Raw genomic sequence first — 19100 nt, forward strand, 5'->3', positions numbered from 1 at the left:
TGTTTTTCAGCAAACTCAGTGATCCTCTGATAAAACTAATCCCGTCCGAATGCGAATGTCTGTGATTGCCGGTGATATTTTATTTCACAACGCGTTTCCTTGTGTGTTTTGGCCCACGTGAATTACCGTAGATGCTCTTACCGCGCGGATGTTTGATAGATTTGCTTAGCGGCAAATAAATAATAATAAAAAAATAATACAAATAATAAAATCAAGAGCAAGATCGCATAAACTGTTAATACCGGCTATTGTAATATCAGCATCAGGTAAGATTACTCAGGTTCATTTATGTACTCAGTTACATAATGTTTTAATTACATTTAATAAAAAAAAAAAAGGAAAACAAGTTAAACTAAAGGAACCACACATTAACATGGTTTTGCTATACTAGCCATTTAGTATTTATTGTGTAATAATTCTAATGGCAATCATTCTGAATGAATGCAATGCACGCATACAGAGCGCGTGATCTCTGTGACGCCCAGATGCACAAATCAGACCCTCCCACCTCTGTGATAAACACGGAGATGTTAGTCCCGTCCGAATCGGTACATGGAAATCACAGACGTCAGGTGGTAAGATTCGAAACTCAAACGTAGTTTAGAAAACTAGTCCCGTCCGAATAGTGCTTAAGAGTGCAATTATTAACACAACAAGGCTGTGAAATCAGACAAGATACTTGCTTTCCTGTTCAGCAAATGTGATGTTTAATGTGTAGAGATATAACGATGCATCCTGAGCCGGCTGAAAATCAATGAAAATATTTGACAATACATTACAAGTCGGATGATAAATTTGGGGCTGGGGGTTTTATGAATGCATCTCTGAGGGGAACTGACTGTCTTCAGAAATTATTAGATGGTATTTTCTTTTCATCTTAGCTTGCCTCCCTATAATGCATATTAAACTATTGCTATAAAAAAAACATAATTTTTTAATTATTATTATTTGTATTTATTTATTTATGAATTAATTAATTTATTTATTTGATTGATTGATTTGGGATTTATTTTTGTTTATTTAACAAGACATTTCTGTGGCATTTTGCCAAAGAAAACATGTTGTCTTAATTACTGTTATTGGATGCTTACAAATTTCCATACACGAAAGGAAGCCGTGCAGTTCTCAATCAACAAGAGAGTGAGGAAATCATGACAAAATGTTTGTTGGGGTGAACTGTTCCTTTAACGATAAACACTTCCTTTATTCCTTCATCTTAAAGCGTCTAGCAGATGTACAAGTCTGTTGTGCAAGATCCAATCTCTGCAGTCATATAATCAGATTCGGCGGATCTGTACTTTGTGTTTCTGTTCTTGTTTACAGTCTCAGATTAAACTATAGCATTAAATCCCTCTCTCACTCTCACCCTCCAGCTTTCTGACAGTGTGTCTGTGGAGAGAGATGTGTGCTTGTAGCCCTGGGCACTGACACAGAGTAGCCAGAAACAGACTTTACATCACGACTTAAGTAGGTGAAGCAGACAGATGGCGATCAAAAGCAGAGCAGGAATATGGTCCACGCTGACTGTGTCTTCTGAATCACCTCATCAGTTTGTAATACCACCAACGTCCCACTCTTTAGAGATACACACTCTAATGAGCTTTAGTTTCACTGGTTCAGTCAGTCATGCAATTTAGCATCTAAATAAGTGATAAAGACCTCCAGGGCTGAAACAAACACACACACGTGTGCTTTTATCTCATTACCTTCACTGATATCTTCTCCTAGCAGCCTAGAGGTGTGGGTTTTTGTGGCCATGTTGTAGTTTATACAAAGATGAATCACTTGCTTTTACATAAGTCAGATGAATCACTTGCTTTTACACACAATTCAGATCAGTTATAAAGATGAAGATAAAATTCAGCTCACTAAAACAGAAAAAGCAACACTTTCTCTTCAATTATAAGGTTAAGTAAGGATGAGGAAGAAACAGAGAGGTTCTTTAGGCAGAGACACTCTCTGGCTCAAGTGTGTGTGTGTGTGTGTGTGTGTGTGTGTGTGTAAAGGAGCTGGAATGAAATGTTTCTCTAAATGGAATATTTCCTCAGGACTAAGAACAGCTAATGCCAAACACCAGATTTATTTCCTCTCTGCTGTCTGAAAATTAGGTCTCCATTCTACAAAACGTTTGAGAGCCTGAGCATGCTAAATGTCTGTTGAGAGCAAATTTAGTGTAAAACATATGCTCTTCAGGACCTAATGATGTTTAGAATCAGCTTTATGCTGCTTAAGAAACTAATATTGGGATAGTAAACAAAAATTGTATGCACAAGAGAAAGCAATTCATTTCTACTGGCTAGATAGCATTAGCCTTAATAATCTGAACACAAATTCAGACCTAAAAAAAGAAGATGGAATTTAACTTATTAATATGTATTTGCTGCAGTTTTACCTAAGGTTTAGAAATGTTCTACTGTTTTAAGATTTGAGTTACATGATGCACACAACAAAAAAGCTATAAATAGAATATTATAAATATATTGTGTTTTCATATAATGTTTTTAAAGCATAATGAAATTTATTTTTAAATATTAATGCATTGGGCAGTGTGTTTGACTCCCAGGTTTAGAGTGTGTGTGTGTAATCAGCTTCAGTTACCTTCTAGCTCCTCTTTCTCAAAATTTGTGTTGAGCATGGACCGAGTCCCACCCCTGTCCAGCACAGCTTCCTCATCGTTTCTCTACAAAACAGAAAACATTTATTAAACAGTCACACATACAAATGTATTCTCTCATGGATGATAACTAACAGATAACTTATCCTACAATCTATTCTATGAAATACGGCAAAGCATATGGCAAGCAGAGCTTCACACATACACAGCAGCAGAGCAGATCTAGTCCACCAAGACCAACCTGTTAACAGTGTCGTGTACATGCTACACTTTCCAAGAGTTGTCATGACAGAACTATCCATTTCTCACTGATCTTATTCTTATTATTGGTTGTTAGCATTCTATGCAGTACTGCATGACTATTTTAAAACCAGGAACCTTTAACAAATGCTGATTTAATCTATTTTCTTTCAGACAAATGCTGCATCTGAAATTGAATACTGTGTAGTAGCTACAACATGTGGTTTGAAAATTGCTTCGCAACATTTAAATAAGTGTGTTCTACAGTGTATAGAGTAACAGTGTGTAGTATAATTGAAATTCTGACATGGTACATCTGCCATGCTGTCAATGCCAGATGATCTATGGTGTTAGTTTTGTCACATCACTGCCATTCACAAATCCTGGCCTAATGGGATACTAAAGTGCCCATCAGATGCACACTTCAGAATCTTGCCAGATCCAGGTACTTTACATCCAACTGTTTTATGAATACTAAGAATTCAGACATATTAATCAGCTCAAATACTCTTTTTGCCTACTATATACAATGATTTTTCGAGTGCAGGGAATAGCTGTATCTGAATAGGGGTCTATGATATATAGTATCATCTACGATAATATCATAGTTTTCATTTTTCTAAACCTTTAAATTTAGGAATTTGACATAAAAGATGCTGCACACATTTAATTAGGTTAGAAAAAGAAATTGTCCATAAAAAGTAAAAAATCTATTTAAACTTGTTGCAAAAGTTAATTTCTGTTGCTGCTGCACAGAAAATGAAGAATGCCAAAGTCTTCTAATTATCGCTATCGACAAAATTCCAAAATATATTACAATATACTTTTTTTGTCATTATCACACACCCCATATCTGAATATGCCTTCTTCCAAAGCCCATGTTTTACTCCTATTAAATGCCATACTGTGGCAATAACAGACCCTTATTCCCTCTCACTCCACCAACAGATGATATCCCAGAATAAGCAACCGTCTGCCTGAGCCTAACCTTAGCAGACAGTTTCCATGACAACTAACGTGGCCTGCCGCTAGCTGTCCTCAGAACATAAATGACATTGTTTTAGTAGCATGTAAAGACAAAGAGTCACCAGCCTGTGGCTCAGAATCTAGATCAGCCGCACTCCAGTTTAGATGGAGAACTCATTCATACACTTTAGGAGCTTGCACATAATCAGTTGTGCATTTTTAGAGTGACATATGGCTACGGCCCACAGAAGAAGTGAAGCCATTCATTTTAAAAGCATAGATGACTGTGAGATCTGCTTGTACCTGAGTTGATGGCACACTGTGCTTTGTTAACCCTCAAACAGGTCATCCTATATGGATGAAACACTCATCAATATTTTTTTTCTAGGTTATAGTGGTACTGATTAATTCTAACTAGATATTTACATTCTCAAAAAAAAAATAATAATAATTTTAGCGGTGGTTGGAATTGAAACCGTGCCAATAAATTGCTAAATATTTCCAAAGCATTCAAAGCGTATGGTGTGAGTTTTTCAAACATTGCTACGTGTTTGCCAGTGCTTGTCAGTAAATGATTACATGTAATCTGGGATTATGTAATCAGATTACAAGAATAAAGTACATGAAAAAAATAGTTTAGGACTACTGTAGAAACATGGTGGCAACTTCCATGTAAGGGGACCCGCGGCGTCTGGAGATATAAATTGCTCAGTCTAAGGTAATAAAAACATAACGGTTCATTAAGATTTTTATACACCTCTGAAAACATAGTTATGTATACTATTTTGCATTTCTATACACATTGCATCTTTAAGGATTAATCTTTATTAAAGTTACAAAAGCTATTCAATCAAGAGCAATGAGTGATTTCTTTGTTGTTGCTGTATGATTAATATTAAGAAACTGCTGTCACTTTAAGAGAATGCACTGATTTGGTGCACTGATACAGTACGTTAAGCCGGTTTTGTCAAAAGTAGAAAGTGTATCTAGTATTTGATTACACACACATAAACATATAGACATATTACTTTTACTCTCAGCACAAATCTGTATATGTTGGATTGATTTAAATAACTTTAATATAATTGAATTGTCCATTAAACACTAGGAATAGGCTACACAAGTATCGGATCGGGAATCGATATCAGCAGATTCTCAATATTCAATGACTTGGATAGGATTGGATCCAAAAAAAAAAACATGATCGGGACATCCCTAATCACAAGCATCTTTATTTAATTGATTTTATATTTAAAAAATATATATTTTATTTATTTATTTTCCCAGTTTTATGTATTTACATTTGTCTGCTAAATAAATTCTGTTAAGTAATTTTTCTGGTAAATATTCCTTAAAAAATAGTTTTAGTATATTGATATGATCCTTACACTGTGTTCATTGCTCCCTACTCCCTGAGCTGGGGTTTACTTCACTTCGAAACATGAGCTGGAATTGGGAACGGCTGATGAAGCCTATTGTAGTAATGTTGTATCTGGCATTATGGTCTGTGAGCATAAATGCGTTTAGGGGGCATGGCTTTAGACGGCGATTGCAAGGAAGGTGAGACGTACGCTTTCAGTGCTATCAGTCTAATGATAGCATTTACCAAGATCTCCTACTGCACCTTTAATATATTTCTGTTACAGTTTCTTCAAGCTAAACCAAACTTTTAATTTAATGGGTAGCTGTGAAGTCTTTTTAAGTTTCTGTTTGTGTGTGATAAGACGATAGTTTTTCTCAAATGAAAGAACACTGTTAGGATGTTGTGGCTGGTTGCATTTTTAAATGCAGTTACCATGCAGACTCAGGGCTGCACCCAATGCATTAAATCACAGCATTAGTAATAATGATGCTTGTCTAATAAAATAAACTCTCTCAGAGCATCACTGCCTCGGTGACTCATTTTTCTTGAGCTGTGATGTGTGCATGTGTGTGTGTGGCCACACTCATGAGTGCAAAGAAACCATAAATGGGAATCCAGAGTGATCTATACAGATAACCATGGCAACTCAGCCCAGCAGGCTCATGGGAAGCTCCATTCAGGCTGCCTGTGATGTCATCAACATGAGCCCTAATCTCTCCATCTTGTTCTTGGAGGAAGAGATGAAGGACACACGTGCATGCAGATATTCTGATAACTCATTAACACGTCTGTCGAACACGTCATTAGTGCGACACATAACAACATAAAGACTTGGAGGGGGAAAAAACAGTTTGACAGATATAACACCTGTGCAAACATATGAAAACACACATGCACACACATTCACACACCCTTTTGTGTTCAGACCTCACTAATGAAAGCTAACAGTGTGTCTCACAGGCCGGATTCTCTTTATATTAATAAGCAGCTTCTTGTCTGCAGCTGAGGTGTGACATTATAGCTAAGATCCCACACATTCATCATCCCTAATCTTTCACACTTTGTTTATTTCTTTATCCATTTCTTCTCTTTGTGTTCCATTTTATGTCCTTTCGACATTCAGTCACTCTAAGCAGAAGCGGCACGCCGAGTCACATGACCGTGGCTGCTCGAGTTGAATAATGATGAAGCAGATTCGCACATGTGGACACAGATTTACATACACACATGCAGCACAGAAGTGGGGGAGGGATTGGGGTCACTCACTCTCACATGCAGGTTTCTTACAGAGCAGAGCAATTTAGAGCTTTATTTATTACATTTTTTATATAAAAGCTGTCTTGATATAATATGCAAATCAATCAACTGCAATTGCAATTGGATCAGGGAGCATGAATACCTTCTGTAATTTATATATATATATATATGATGATTTTGAAAATACTTAATATAATTGTGTGATTGCAGTTTCATAGGAAGTTTAAGAGATTTACTATAATCAGCCATGATTCCCACTGCAGTTTTTCCATGAAATATTAAAAAAATCTTTCCTGACCTCATTTTATATTTAAAAACAGAGTCCCTCCGTCTTCCACAAAAACAAACAAACCAGCATTTCCACAGGCTGAAAGACATTAATGTTGCTTAAGTCAACATGACATCAAAACGAAATCAGAACTGACCGTTTTTTGTTTGTTATATACATGCATTTGTATTTTTTGTGCACAACTTGCCATTGCATGTTATTCCGAATTAAAAGAGAGAAAGAGAAAGAGAGAGAGAGAGAGAGAGAAAGAGAGAGTGTCTGATGGAACAAAATAAAGTTCAAGAAATTATTATACCACTGCTTTGGAAAATTTCTCATTATGCTTTAATACTTTTAACCCTTTACCACCAAATTTGAATTTTCAATTTTTTCAACTGACTATTTGATTTAAAATATTCTAAAATAAAATGTTTATATTGACTTTTTTAATTAAAATAATAATAATTAATTAATTTAAAAAGCACTTAAGATATGAACATCTGCCATTAAAAAATACTATACAGGTTTAAAGAATCAAAGTCCAAAACCTAGCTGTCCAACATCTCCCAGAACCTGAAGATAACAGCTGCCTATGAATCTCCAGCAGCCGGAGAGTATCTCCAGCACTTCATCCTTTCCAGAGACACCCTTTGCTGTCCTCTCATGCCCCATTTAACGATGACAAAGAAGGCCACTGTTAAAAGCAGAAGAGGAACGATGGAAAAGACACGTTGAATGAGGGATATATACTACCCACATGCATGTTTCTTTGCCTCTGTGTTCAAACAATACTGCACAAAACAAATCAACAGAAATACAAGACAAATGGTTTTGCAAATGCATTAAGCTTCCATATATTTTACTCCTGTGGTTTGTAGAGTCATTTTTTCCTGAGAGATTGGACATCTTACAGGAAATTCCAGAGCCAGAACTGTTCGTATTCTCTAAACAGCATCCATTAACTGCAGAAGTGCATGTACATGTATATTCACACTACATTCCTGAATAGCAATGGATCTCATCAGACAGCAGACTGAATAATAAGAGTTCCTGCTCTGAAAGGCTCTTTTGTGCTTTCCAGTAAGAATTACGATTCGGATTTACACTAACATCATCATTCTCCAGCCCTGATAGCATTCTCAAAGTCTTCTCTCTGCATCTAAGGAGACCTCAGTCAACTCTTTCCACTAATAACGCAAACTGTGTTGAGACAAAGAGGCACTATGAGGACACAAGGATGTATAATCCTTCATCAAATGCATGTTTTTATGATGACATCAGATCAAGCATTAGATCACAATGGTTAATAGCGTATTAAAAGGTCATGTCATATATATATACGGTGCATGACGGATGAGTCTTTTTTGCTCCATCCGGAGTGAGTGAGCTGTAATGAGCGACTTTAAGACTTTAGGAGATTGATGCCGAATCGCTTTATGCTCAGGGTTACCAAGGCAGATTAATGCGAGGAGTAATCGCCAAACTACAACAAGCCGAGTGTTGTGCTGGGATTTGTATAGCACCACGATTTCATCACAACTCCTCAAGGCTCTGCAGGAGTTGAAAGAAGATCAGATACTCCTGGACTAATGATTCTCACTCCTAAAATCAGAGCAGACAGAGTCGCCTCTGAGGAGGAACGTCCAGTCAACTGTGGCTGAACTGAAAGCTGAGGGCCTGGAGGCTCCTTCAGGCGATGTTCTCTTGAAAGTACAGCATAAACATACAACGGAAGTTTAAAGGTGACACACACACAAATGTTGAGTTGAAGACCCCAACAAAAAAGGCTTAATTAGTGCAGTTTTCTGTCCTTTGTTGATGCATGTACTTTTGAAACAGGAAGTTAGGGGCAAACAGATTCTAATGTCATTGAGACTTTAAGTCATATTCATTGCAGATCAGAATTTATGTCACAAAAGCATGATTTTTAAACAAAACAATGCATCTCTGTAAACAACTTATATAACATTGTACTGAAATGATCCATTATTGACTAATGCAGGATTAAACTTGTTTAATAAATGTATTAAATAAATATAAAAATATTAAATAAATGTATTATGGATGCCACATATATTTAATTTCTTACAAATAATTTCCACTTTATAGATAACCAATAATTACAATTCTATAATGTTTTGTCTAAATTAATTATAAATAAAACACCAAAAACATTATATTAAAAATGAAAAATTATATAACTTTTGAGATTAGCATAAGATTTTATTTATAGATTAGTGTAAAATCTAAGGAGACCTAATTTAACGATCTAAATGTAAAGTGTAAAGCGCAGGGTGCAGGTGCACTCAGGGCATGTCCAAATCCACTTTTGCTATAGTTTTTTCTTTGTTATTTTAAGAGTGTACATATATATATTTTTTTTTTATAAAAAAAAAAAAAAACATTGCGCAGGACTTTAGACCAGGTTTGAGCTGGTCTATGGCGCAGTCTATTTTCAGCTCCTTAAAATGAACACACCTCTTTTTAGACCAGCACGACCATGAGCGCAAATGCATTTGCTAATTAAACAACATGGCGCTGGATGGGAAAATGCGAATGGCGCCGGACTGAAACTAGCAAACACACCTGTGCCTTGCATCGCATTGAGCCGGGTGTATGACAGAGCCCTAGGTGTTTTAATGATTAACTAAATTAAAGGGGTCATATGATGCAATTTCAATTTTAATATACTGGCCAATCAGAGCACACCTCGCTTTTCAGACCGATAAGCTTTGTAAAAATCAACACGTTTCAGAAAGGCAGGACATAGAGAAGAAACAGCAATGTACAGTATGTGGAAGTTTTTTTGAAACTTAAACTTCATAAACCCATTTCATTACACCAAATACACCAAATAATGTTCTTTTTAGCAACATCATATGACCTCTTAAAAGATCAACCATTGATTAACAATTTACTGTTATTGTTAACTAAGTAACTGAAATAAAGTTCAAATTAAATATACTTATTAGATGCATTTTTTTAAATTTTTCCTAGGCAACTAACTGATATATTTCAGTACTAAAATTAATAACTGATATAAAACTGAAATTATAAAAAAGAAAAACACAAATTAAAGGTAATTCAAAATGAAAAAACTATGCAAATAAAACTGATATTAAATAGAATATTTAACAATAGAAGCAGCACAAATCATTTTGGTGTGATCATTTTATAATTTTGTTTCACTTAGTCACATTGGATTTGCCGTAAACATGTCTTTGTACACCGAAATGTTATCACTTCCTGTTAATCTTCTGCAGCACACAAAGCTCTGCATGCAGTTTTCTGGCTCACGGTGCCTTGTGACCCAGTTCTGCCTATGAAACTTTATTAAATGATAACGTGCATTTGCTGCATGCAGTCTTTTTCATAGAAGATCACGATGCCAGACCCTTTAAACAACCGAAACAGAACAGCGTGTCACCAGCCATCGGTCACGTTATTCATCTGCTCTGTTCGTCTGTCCCAGAGACTGCCCTGCATGTAAGCCATCAAAACCATGTGATTGCACAGGAATGACCATGAGCGGTGAGAGAGGGGATTATTGGGGTAGCTGAAGAGGCTGAAGGGGGATGAATGGGATCCAAGTCGTTCGATTGGTTGAGAGCGGCGGGACTGCTCCCTACAGATGGCTACGGTTACCATGGCAATGGAAGGATCAGCATCAGCATCAGCATCCTTCCAGAGAGCTGAAAGCAGCATACACTAGCATTATGCTCACACAAACAGCCCATGCCTCATCAGCAAATTAAAACACAGATTTACAGCTTCGTTCCACATCGACCTAAATATTTGAAAATTATGTTTTCCTCCTCTGACCTTGTCGTCCTCCATTTTTCACTCAGTATATGCTATTTATGTCCTCACATTTACACACACATCTGCTCCATTATTCCTTCTAAAGCTCATCCCTTCGGTTTGAATTAGACTCCTCCCCTCCGACAACCAGATACAATTCCTTTCCCTCAGAGCTTAAAGATGAAAAGGACACGAGGAGAGAGAGGAAAATACGAGAAACGGAGAAACCGTGGGAAGGAGGTACTAAAATAGCTCCAAGAACACGCAAACAGGAAGATTGAGAGAAAGCTTTAGGAGAAGGTAACAACCAGAATGAAAAAGGCATCTTTAGCCATTATATAACAAGAATCCAATGCTGAATCAATCACGTCTCAACAGATGCACACAAACACTCTCAAGGACACGCCAGAGACACCAGGATCTCGGGACGTTCCATCCTACCTGACAGTTTAAGCCAGTATTCTCCGAAGATCTGTGCTGCATGCTGTCTGCAGCGAGTCCCGATGACCGTCCCTTATCCCAAGGAGAGCAAATGTGTGGAGAGGACACACTGAAGAGCAGCTGAGGTTCCTCTGCGCACCTCTCACCGCGCTTCCCCTTCTGAGCCCTGTTCGCTGAGGCTGTGTTGTCCAACTGTTGAGAACGAGACGTGCAGCCTGTGTTTGAAAGGCATCTGTCCACCAATGGGAGTGGAGATTAGAGCGCCGACATCACTGGCTGCGTGGACTGGCTCGGTGATTCACGCTCTGTGTGTGAGTGTGTTGGATGGTGTGTACAGCTCTGAGCTCCCTCCTCTCTGCATTACAGCTAAAACTTCAACATCCTAATGTGTCTTGTGCATAATGGGAAATGTAGTGTTTAAGCCTTTAGCTGTTTAAGGACATATGGAGTGCTGTTTACTTTTTAGCAGCCAGGCTATAAGTTTATAATATTACGGTTTTTGTTCTATTAGAATTTTGTTCTATTTGTTCTATTAATTTTAAGATTTTGCCCACACACACATTCCAATATCCGGTGTCTACAAGTAAAAGTCTTCATTTTCTGTTTGTGTGCCTCTCAGAATTTAATTTAAAGAGATAGTTCACCCAAAAATGCTAATTCTGCATTAATTACTCACCATCTTGTCATTCCACGATATATATGATGAAATCTAAGAGCTTTTTGAACCTGCATAGAGAGCAACACAACTGACACGTTCAAGGCCCAGAAAGGTAGTAGGACATCAGTAAAATAATCCCTGTGACATCAGTGGTTCAACCGCAATTTTATGAAGCAATTTATTCTCATCTGGCTCAGTCCGCCACCACAAAATAGTATTCTCATAGCTTCATAAAACTACAGTTGAAACAATGACGTCACATTGACTATTCTACCAATGTCCTACTAACTTTCTCTTTCTTCAGAATCATCATTTCCAGCAAACCTCTCAGGCGCATCATTTGACAAACCAGCTCTTGGATGTTAACATTCCCACGAGCACTGAGGGCTTTTAAGCAGGGTGTGTTTGGTTATTAAAGTGATAAATCGAGCATGCAGTCCTATAAATCTCTCGTCTCAGGCCCCATCCACACGGAGACATGTTTAGCTTTATATGAAAAAAACATTGTATCGTATTGGCGTTTCGTTCAGATGGATCCAGCGATTTGGGAGAGTGAAACCGCTTTTTTGAAACCGGGTCCCAGAGTGGATAACGACAGTCTTGCGTTTTTTTTGGTGAAATGATGATGTCATCATCCCACGTTTTGCTATGTCACATAACGGCAACAACAACATGAACAAACACTGAACGATTGTCTTTTTTAACTAACATTAAGACAGATTTATAAATGTTTTGTTCCATGTTCATTTGTATGCACCATGCAAGGTTAATGCGTATATTTCAAGTCTTCTTTTAATAAAACAAATAAAATAATAATAATATTCTACATTTTTAGTGTATCTCTGTGCCAGAATTACAGTGCCACATACTGGTCTCGTCTGGCATGTATACTACATCGTTTTGTGTCAGTTTCGTGGTTTCGTGTGTATGTAGATATTTCTAAAGAAGAAAAAAGATTGGATAGGGAAAGCTCTGGCTTCATGTGGATGTATCCTCAGAGTTCTATGTGCTCCAGAGCAGCATGCTTCCCCCGGTCACACCGTCTGCTCACACTGGATCCTCTCCAGCTCACTATATGACCAACACTACATGCTGTCCTCTCGCTCTAAGTACACAGCCGCTCTAGACTAAACAAAGATTGGTGCTTAAAACATCTCAATACCTCTTAAACTCTCCCGTTGAACAAAAACTTGTGGATGGAGATTTGAATTAACAGCTAGTGACAAGCTTCACTGCATGCCTACACATATCCAGTCAAGCGGCATCAGTCTCACATGGAGACATTAAAAATTGACTGACGGTAAGTCACAATGAATCGCATCATTTGGATGCATGAAAACCAGACACTCACTCTCTGAAACAAAACAGTAATTAAATACAAAGTCCACTGCATTATGTGCATGCTTTGAAAAGCATAACATAGGATATGAAGAACTGGGACTCACCCCGTTATCACTAGCAGGACTCTGAACCTGCAGAGGAGCAGAAAAGCAATAAAAACACTCGCACCATCTCTGAGTATTTACACGACACACATCATTACAGTCAGAACAAGCTCAAGACTTTTACAACCTACACACAATTGTTGTTTTTTTTAAAGCATATGCATAAAAAACCTGAACATTAAAGCTGCGTTCTGGTCATTTTGCATACAGGGTATAACAACTATAGTCATTTTTGTACTGATTGTGATTTTTTCCCCCATCATGAAACCAAAACCTGTGCTAACTGAACAAAAATGTGTTGATAAAAAGATTAAATCCAATGTTTGATAATCATATACCAATTAGCAATTTTTGTAGGCTGGTGATTTTTGACTGGGAAATACAAATTAGGTACACAGTAATTAAAAAAGAAACGTTATATTTGTATTTATGTTGGTTTCATGTGGTTTTGAAATACTTTTGTAACATTTTCAAAACATGTTGACGTTCAACAAATCTAGAAATGTAATGTGTTATTTACTTGATGAAACCAAGTAAAAAATATGTTTTCCTTATACCTCGAATGCATATGTGTTGACACATCCTAATCAATCAGCTAACCTCACCTTGTCCTAAAATACAAAATTATCCAATATTTTTTTAGAGATTTATTGACCTCAACACACAATTAAGATGGTCCACTCTATGATATCATATACTGATACGTTTTTTTTCCCTCACCATATCTATATTTTAGGTCCCGAAAGATAATAACTCTAGATGTACAGGTGCATCTCAGTTCATTAGAATGTTGTGAAAAAGTTCATTTATTTCAGTAATTCAACTCAAATTGTGAAACACGTGTATTAAATAAATTCAGTGCACACAGACTGAAATAGTTTAAGTCTTTGGTTCTTTTAATTGTGATGATTTTGGCTCACATTTAACAAAAACCCACCAATTCACTCAACAAATTAGAATACATCTAAGACAAAGAAAAAAGAAAAAAAAACATTTAGTGAATTGTTGGCCTTCTGGAAAGTATGTTAATTTACTGTACATGTACTCAATACTTGGTAGGGGGTTCTTTTGCTTGAATAACTGCCTCAATTCAGCGTGGCATGGAGGTGATCAGATTGTGGCACTGCTGAGGTGGTATGGAGGCCCAGGTTTCTTTTACAGTGGCCTTCAGCTCATCTGCATATTTTGGTCTCTTGTTTAGATTCTCTCTGGGGTTCAGGTCTGTTGAGTTTACTGGCCATTCAAGCACACCAACACCATGTTCATTTAACCAACTTTTGGTGCTTTTGGCAGTGTGGGCAGGTGCCAAATCCTGCTGGAATATGAAATCAGCATCTTCAAAAAGCTGGTCAGCAGAAGGAAGCATGCAGTGCTCCCAAATATCTTGGTAAACGGGTGCAGTGACTTTGGTTTTCAAAAAGGCACAATGGACTAACACCAGCAGATGATATTGCACCCCAAATCATCACAGACAGTGGAAACTTAACTTTTGACTTCAAGCAACTTGGTCTATGAGCTTCTCCACCCTTCCTCCAGACTCTATGACCTTGATTTCCAAATGAAATACAAAACTTGTTCTCATCTGAAAAGAGGACTTTGGACCACTGGGCAACAGTCCAGTTCTTCTTCTTCTTAGCCCAGGTAAGACACCTCTGACGTTGTCTGTGGTTCAGCAAATTCCTTGACACATCTGTGTGGTGACTCTTGATGCCTTGACCCCAGCCTCAGTCAATTCCTTGTGAAGTTCACTTAAATTCTCGAATCGATTTTTCTTGACAATCCTCATAAGGCTGCGGTTCTCTCGGTTGGTTGTTCAACTTTTTCTTCCACACTTTTTCCTTCCACTCAACTTTCTGTTAACATGCTTGGATACAGCACTCTGTGAACAGCCAGCTTCTTTGGCAATGAATGTTTGTGGCTTACCCTCCTTGTGAAGGGTGTCAATGATTGTCTTCAGGACAACTGTCAGATCAGCAGTCTTCCCCATGATTGTGTAGCCTAGTGAACCAAACTGAGAGACCATTTTGAAGGCTCGGGAAACCTTTGCAGGTGTTTTGAGTTGATTAGCTCATTGGCATGTCACCATATTCTAATTTATTGAGTGAATTGGAGGGTTTCATCACAATTAAAAGAACCAAAGACTTAAACTACTTCCGTCTGTGTGCATTGAATTCATTTAATACACAAGTTTCACAATTTTAGTTGAATTACTGAAATAAATGAATTTTCCACAACATTCAAATTTATTGAGATGCACCTGTATATTCACAGAAAACTTCTGTTTTACTAAAATATAAATGATCTCAATGTTAGCAGACATGCACTAAAACACACTAAACTCTCATTTTGATTTTTATTGATTTCACTGTTCTAAAATATTAACCACAGAATTAAAGACTCAACACATGATTCAGAAGATCAGATGAAGGAACATTACAAACCATAAAAAATGTACTAATTCCTGTGTTAAGACTGATAGACAAAGATTATTCACTCTTCTTTGACCTGTTTTATCACACACACATCAGCATTCAGGGCACCAGCTGCAGCTAAGCGGGCAGTGCCTTGATGGTCAGAAAAAGCCCTCTGGGACTCAGATCACTGGCATCAGTTCAGCTCACATTGAGAGCTACAGTGAAATGTACCAGCCCAGTTGATTCAACCAGCACATCAGAAACAATTCAACCGACCGCTGGATCTCTGCCAGCCCAGTGTTGATGGGTTCAGTCTGTCCCTCAGCTCAGCCAAAAGATCACAAAAAAATATATCCTTATTTTTTAGATTTTAGATTTGAGCAGCATTTTTCAACCATTTCAACGTGTTATTCAGTTTTCCAGTCTTTATGCCATATATAATCTCAAAATAAATAAATAAAGACTTTTAACTGGGGCAGTACACTAACATTCAGAAGTCTGGGATCAAGATTGTTTGTAAATAAATTAATACTTTTATTAAGCAAGGATGCATTAAATTGAAAAAAAAAAAACGTGACAAAGACATGGTAACAAAATGCTGAACCTGAAAAAAATAATTTTTATCACAGTTTACACAAAAATATTAAGCTGCACAACTATTTTCAACATTGATAATAATAATAATAAAGCTTTCTTGAGTGGCAGATTAGCATATTAGAATTATTTCTGAAGGATCATGTGACACTGAAGACTACCATAATGATGCTAAAAATTTAACTTTGCCATCACTAAAATAAATTACTTTTTTTTGTTATTGTTTTAAATTGTAACAATATAATAAAGTAAATTTCCCCTTTTTTGCCTGTACTACTACTACTAACACTACTAAGCAGTGTTGCATTTTATTAGTCATTAAAAGCTTGATTCCTGACAGTATGATTTGATTTTGGCCCAAATCCTGAATGGAAACTTCCAATACATTCCTAAACACTATGAATACTCTCTTGGTGTACTTTTGAGATCAGCATCTGCTTTTTGTCTTGCACTACACGGTTCTAAAACTCTATTTTTTATTGAGTATTTTAAATGAATTTAGTGAATGGATAAAGTTCAAATCGGAGTTCAAATGGTGGAAGTGACTGATAACACCTTGCTGCTGCATATTCACAAACTGTACTTAAGGATTTTGTAAGTGTACACCATCTTAGCAGCGTCTGGAAACCTTTGAAATGTGCACGTAAGAGATTAGACAGGAATGCACACCACAAACACAGTGTGTATGGCTGTGAATATCTTCTGAGGAGCCGAGTGAGTGTGTGTTTCTTTGCTCAAGACTGAACGGATGGCAGAATCTATAGAATGGGCCAACTCTTCTCAACTCCAGCACCAAACTGTCAGTGATGAAGGAGCAGAGACTCTGGCTCTGAGCCCATGTAAGATGGCTGTTGCTTTTTTAGGTTGATCCAATCAATTTTTTTTTTTTTTTACATGGATGAAAAGCAATTACAGTAAGAGGCTAGAGAGTGCTGCTTATTTTGGGGTCACTTCATCAACAGATTATGAAACACAGGCTGGAAAAGCCATGAAATATGCTGCGATAAATCAAGTGTTTGGGCTGTAAACCAATTCTGGACTCCCATGTCAATCCAAACCTTTATGACTTTCTTTATACAAAGTATAGATATTTTAAAGCACATTTTAACTGGGTTTGTCTGTACAGCGAAAGTCAACGGGATCCAAAACAAATGGACCTCACTGGCTTTTACAGTATTGACAAAAATACTGTAAAGACATTTTTTTTATATATCTTCTTTCATATTCAATAGGGAAAGAAACTATGCTGGTTTGAAATGATATCAGTAAATAATAACAGAATTTTCATTTTTGGGTTAACTATCCAAAACGTGCCAGTTGCGACATTTCTGCAGAATGAAATTAATGTGACAATCACTAAACCTAACCAACAGTGTTAACAATAAAAAAAATTGCTGAAGCAGCCATGCCATTTTGTCATTTTTGTTTTTGTTAATCGATAATCTGCTCCATAATCATGAAAATAAATAACGTTAAATATTATTGGTGACTTTGTTTGTTTTTTATGTTTTATGAACAGTTGAAATCAAATGTCACATGTGAAGGCTTCATCAAATTCAAGACTAATGCTGGGTAAGTTTGACGTAAGAAACTCCTGAGAATGCATCTGAACCCAATACAGTCTGTCATTACACATTACTAAACGTGTGTAATTAAATGCATAAACCACGGAAACCGGTGTGAACTAGTCACACTACAAACGGCGTTTCCATTGAATGTGAAGCCATTTTCCCGGGAAATGAGTCTGTATTAGAGGTGCAATGAATAATTAAAACACATTGCCTTGATGGCCATAATGGGCTCGAACCACCGAAACCCGTTTTCTTCCACAGCATCTAGCATTGTTCCTCACTAACGGATCCTACAACGAAAGATAAAACAGGTTCTTACCGCAGGAAGCAGTGGCTCCATCTGCGCTCCTTGATCTTTCACATCCATCCCTGATGTTCTGCCTTACTCCGTCTTGTTCTTCTGTGAAGGGTTTGTTTTTTCTCTGAGATATTGCTGGGAACGTAGAGAAAACGTCATGTATGTTGATGCGGTGTAGTAACCGTCGTTTTTTTTCCCCCTCTTCTTTCTTCACTCGTGCGCGCTGCCTGCGCTCCTTCTGCGCGTGTCGTTTGCGCTCGCGTGACGCAGCTGCGACCGGCAGCACGTGAGTTAACGGAAACCACCGGGAGTTTTAGATAAACGTAGGACAAACGGGGACAAACACTCCGGGGGCAAACGGACACTTGAGGCTTCGGTTTACTAAATGTGAGAACATCGTTTCTAGAGCGCGCTGAGTTCAAAAAATGCCTCTGGTTTACCATCTAAAGTATATGGACTTAATTTAGTCAAAAATGTTTTAATAGCCTATCACTGAATCAAAAAAAGGCTGATTTCCTAAAAATAATCACTTTTTATATTCTTTATATATTTATATATATTTATATAGGGCTAGTGGGATATACTCTTTTTAAAACGACTATATATATATATATATATATATAGGCTACTATACTACTTAATTCATAGTCATAAGTTATATATATAAAACTTATAAGTCATTTAAGTCATGTATTCTGATATTGAAATATTACGTAGACTTAATTCATAAAGTCATAAGTTATATATTAGGACATGTATATATATATTACTTTACTTACTTATGACTTTATGAATTAGGTCTAAGTAAGATTTCAGTATCAGGAGGATACATAGCTACTATGGGTATGTTGTCACAAAATCAACTGTATCAATTTTTCCTGGCCAGTAACAGTGGAAATGTTCAATAGCATGCAAGGGTAGTGCCCAGAATTACTTTTTTTTTTTTAATCCATGATGGATTTATATTCGAGAGATAGGTCAGGTCCAGCAGGGGAATCACATTTAAAGCACGAACAATTTATACAACATTATTTTTCAAAAAAAAAAGTGCTGAACAAAAGAGTACTCAAACTCTTCCTTTGGCTCCACCTTGTGTGCATTTAAAATAATAATAATAATCAAATAGAATATTTTTGCTGAAATAGTATGGGAATAGTTATATTAACTCCC

The 19100-nt window shown here is 36.9% G+C and overlaps 1 protein-coding gene across 7 annotated transcripts in view; it reads right to left on the reverse strand.

The window, feature by feature from the left end:
• The window catches only part of LOC113110957 (sodium-driven chloride bicarbonate exchanger-like), a 33993-nt gene extending 15683 nt beyond the window's left edge, over nt 1–18310 (reverse strand). For 2 of the 7 annotated variants that reach the window (XM_026275282.1, XM_026275285.1), the window contains exons 1-3: nt 17952–18308; nt 13054–13080; nt 2599–2680 (exon numbers count right to left, since the gene is read on the reverse strand). In XM_026275282.1, coding sequence (XP_026131067.1) covers nt 2599–2680; nt 13054–13080; nt 17952–17999 — 157 coding nt within the window. In that variant the 5' untranslated portion in view covers nt 18000–18308. Of the gene's footprint in view, nt 1–2598; nt 2681–10950; nt 11315–13053; nt 13081–17951 lie in introns of those variants that run through there. The other 5 variants (XR_003293235.1, XM_026275288.1, XM_026275286.1 and 2 more) reach the window with 5 other exon arrangements.
• Between the last annotated feature and the right edge of the window lie 790 nt (nt 18311–19100).

Source organism: Carassius auratus, chromosome 11 (assembly GCF_003368295.1).
Source record: "Carassius auratus strain Wakin chromosome 11, ASM336829v1, whole genome shotgun sequence".
In the NCBI taxonomy this organism is placed as follows: Eukaryota; Metazoa; Chordata; class Actinopteri; order Cypriniformes; family Cyprinidae; genus Carassius; species Carassius auratus.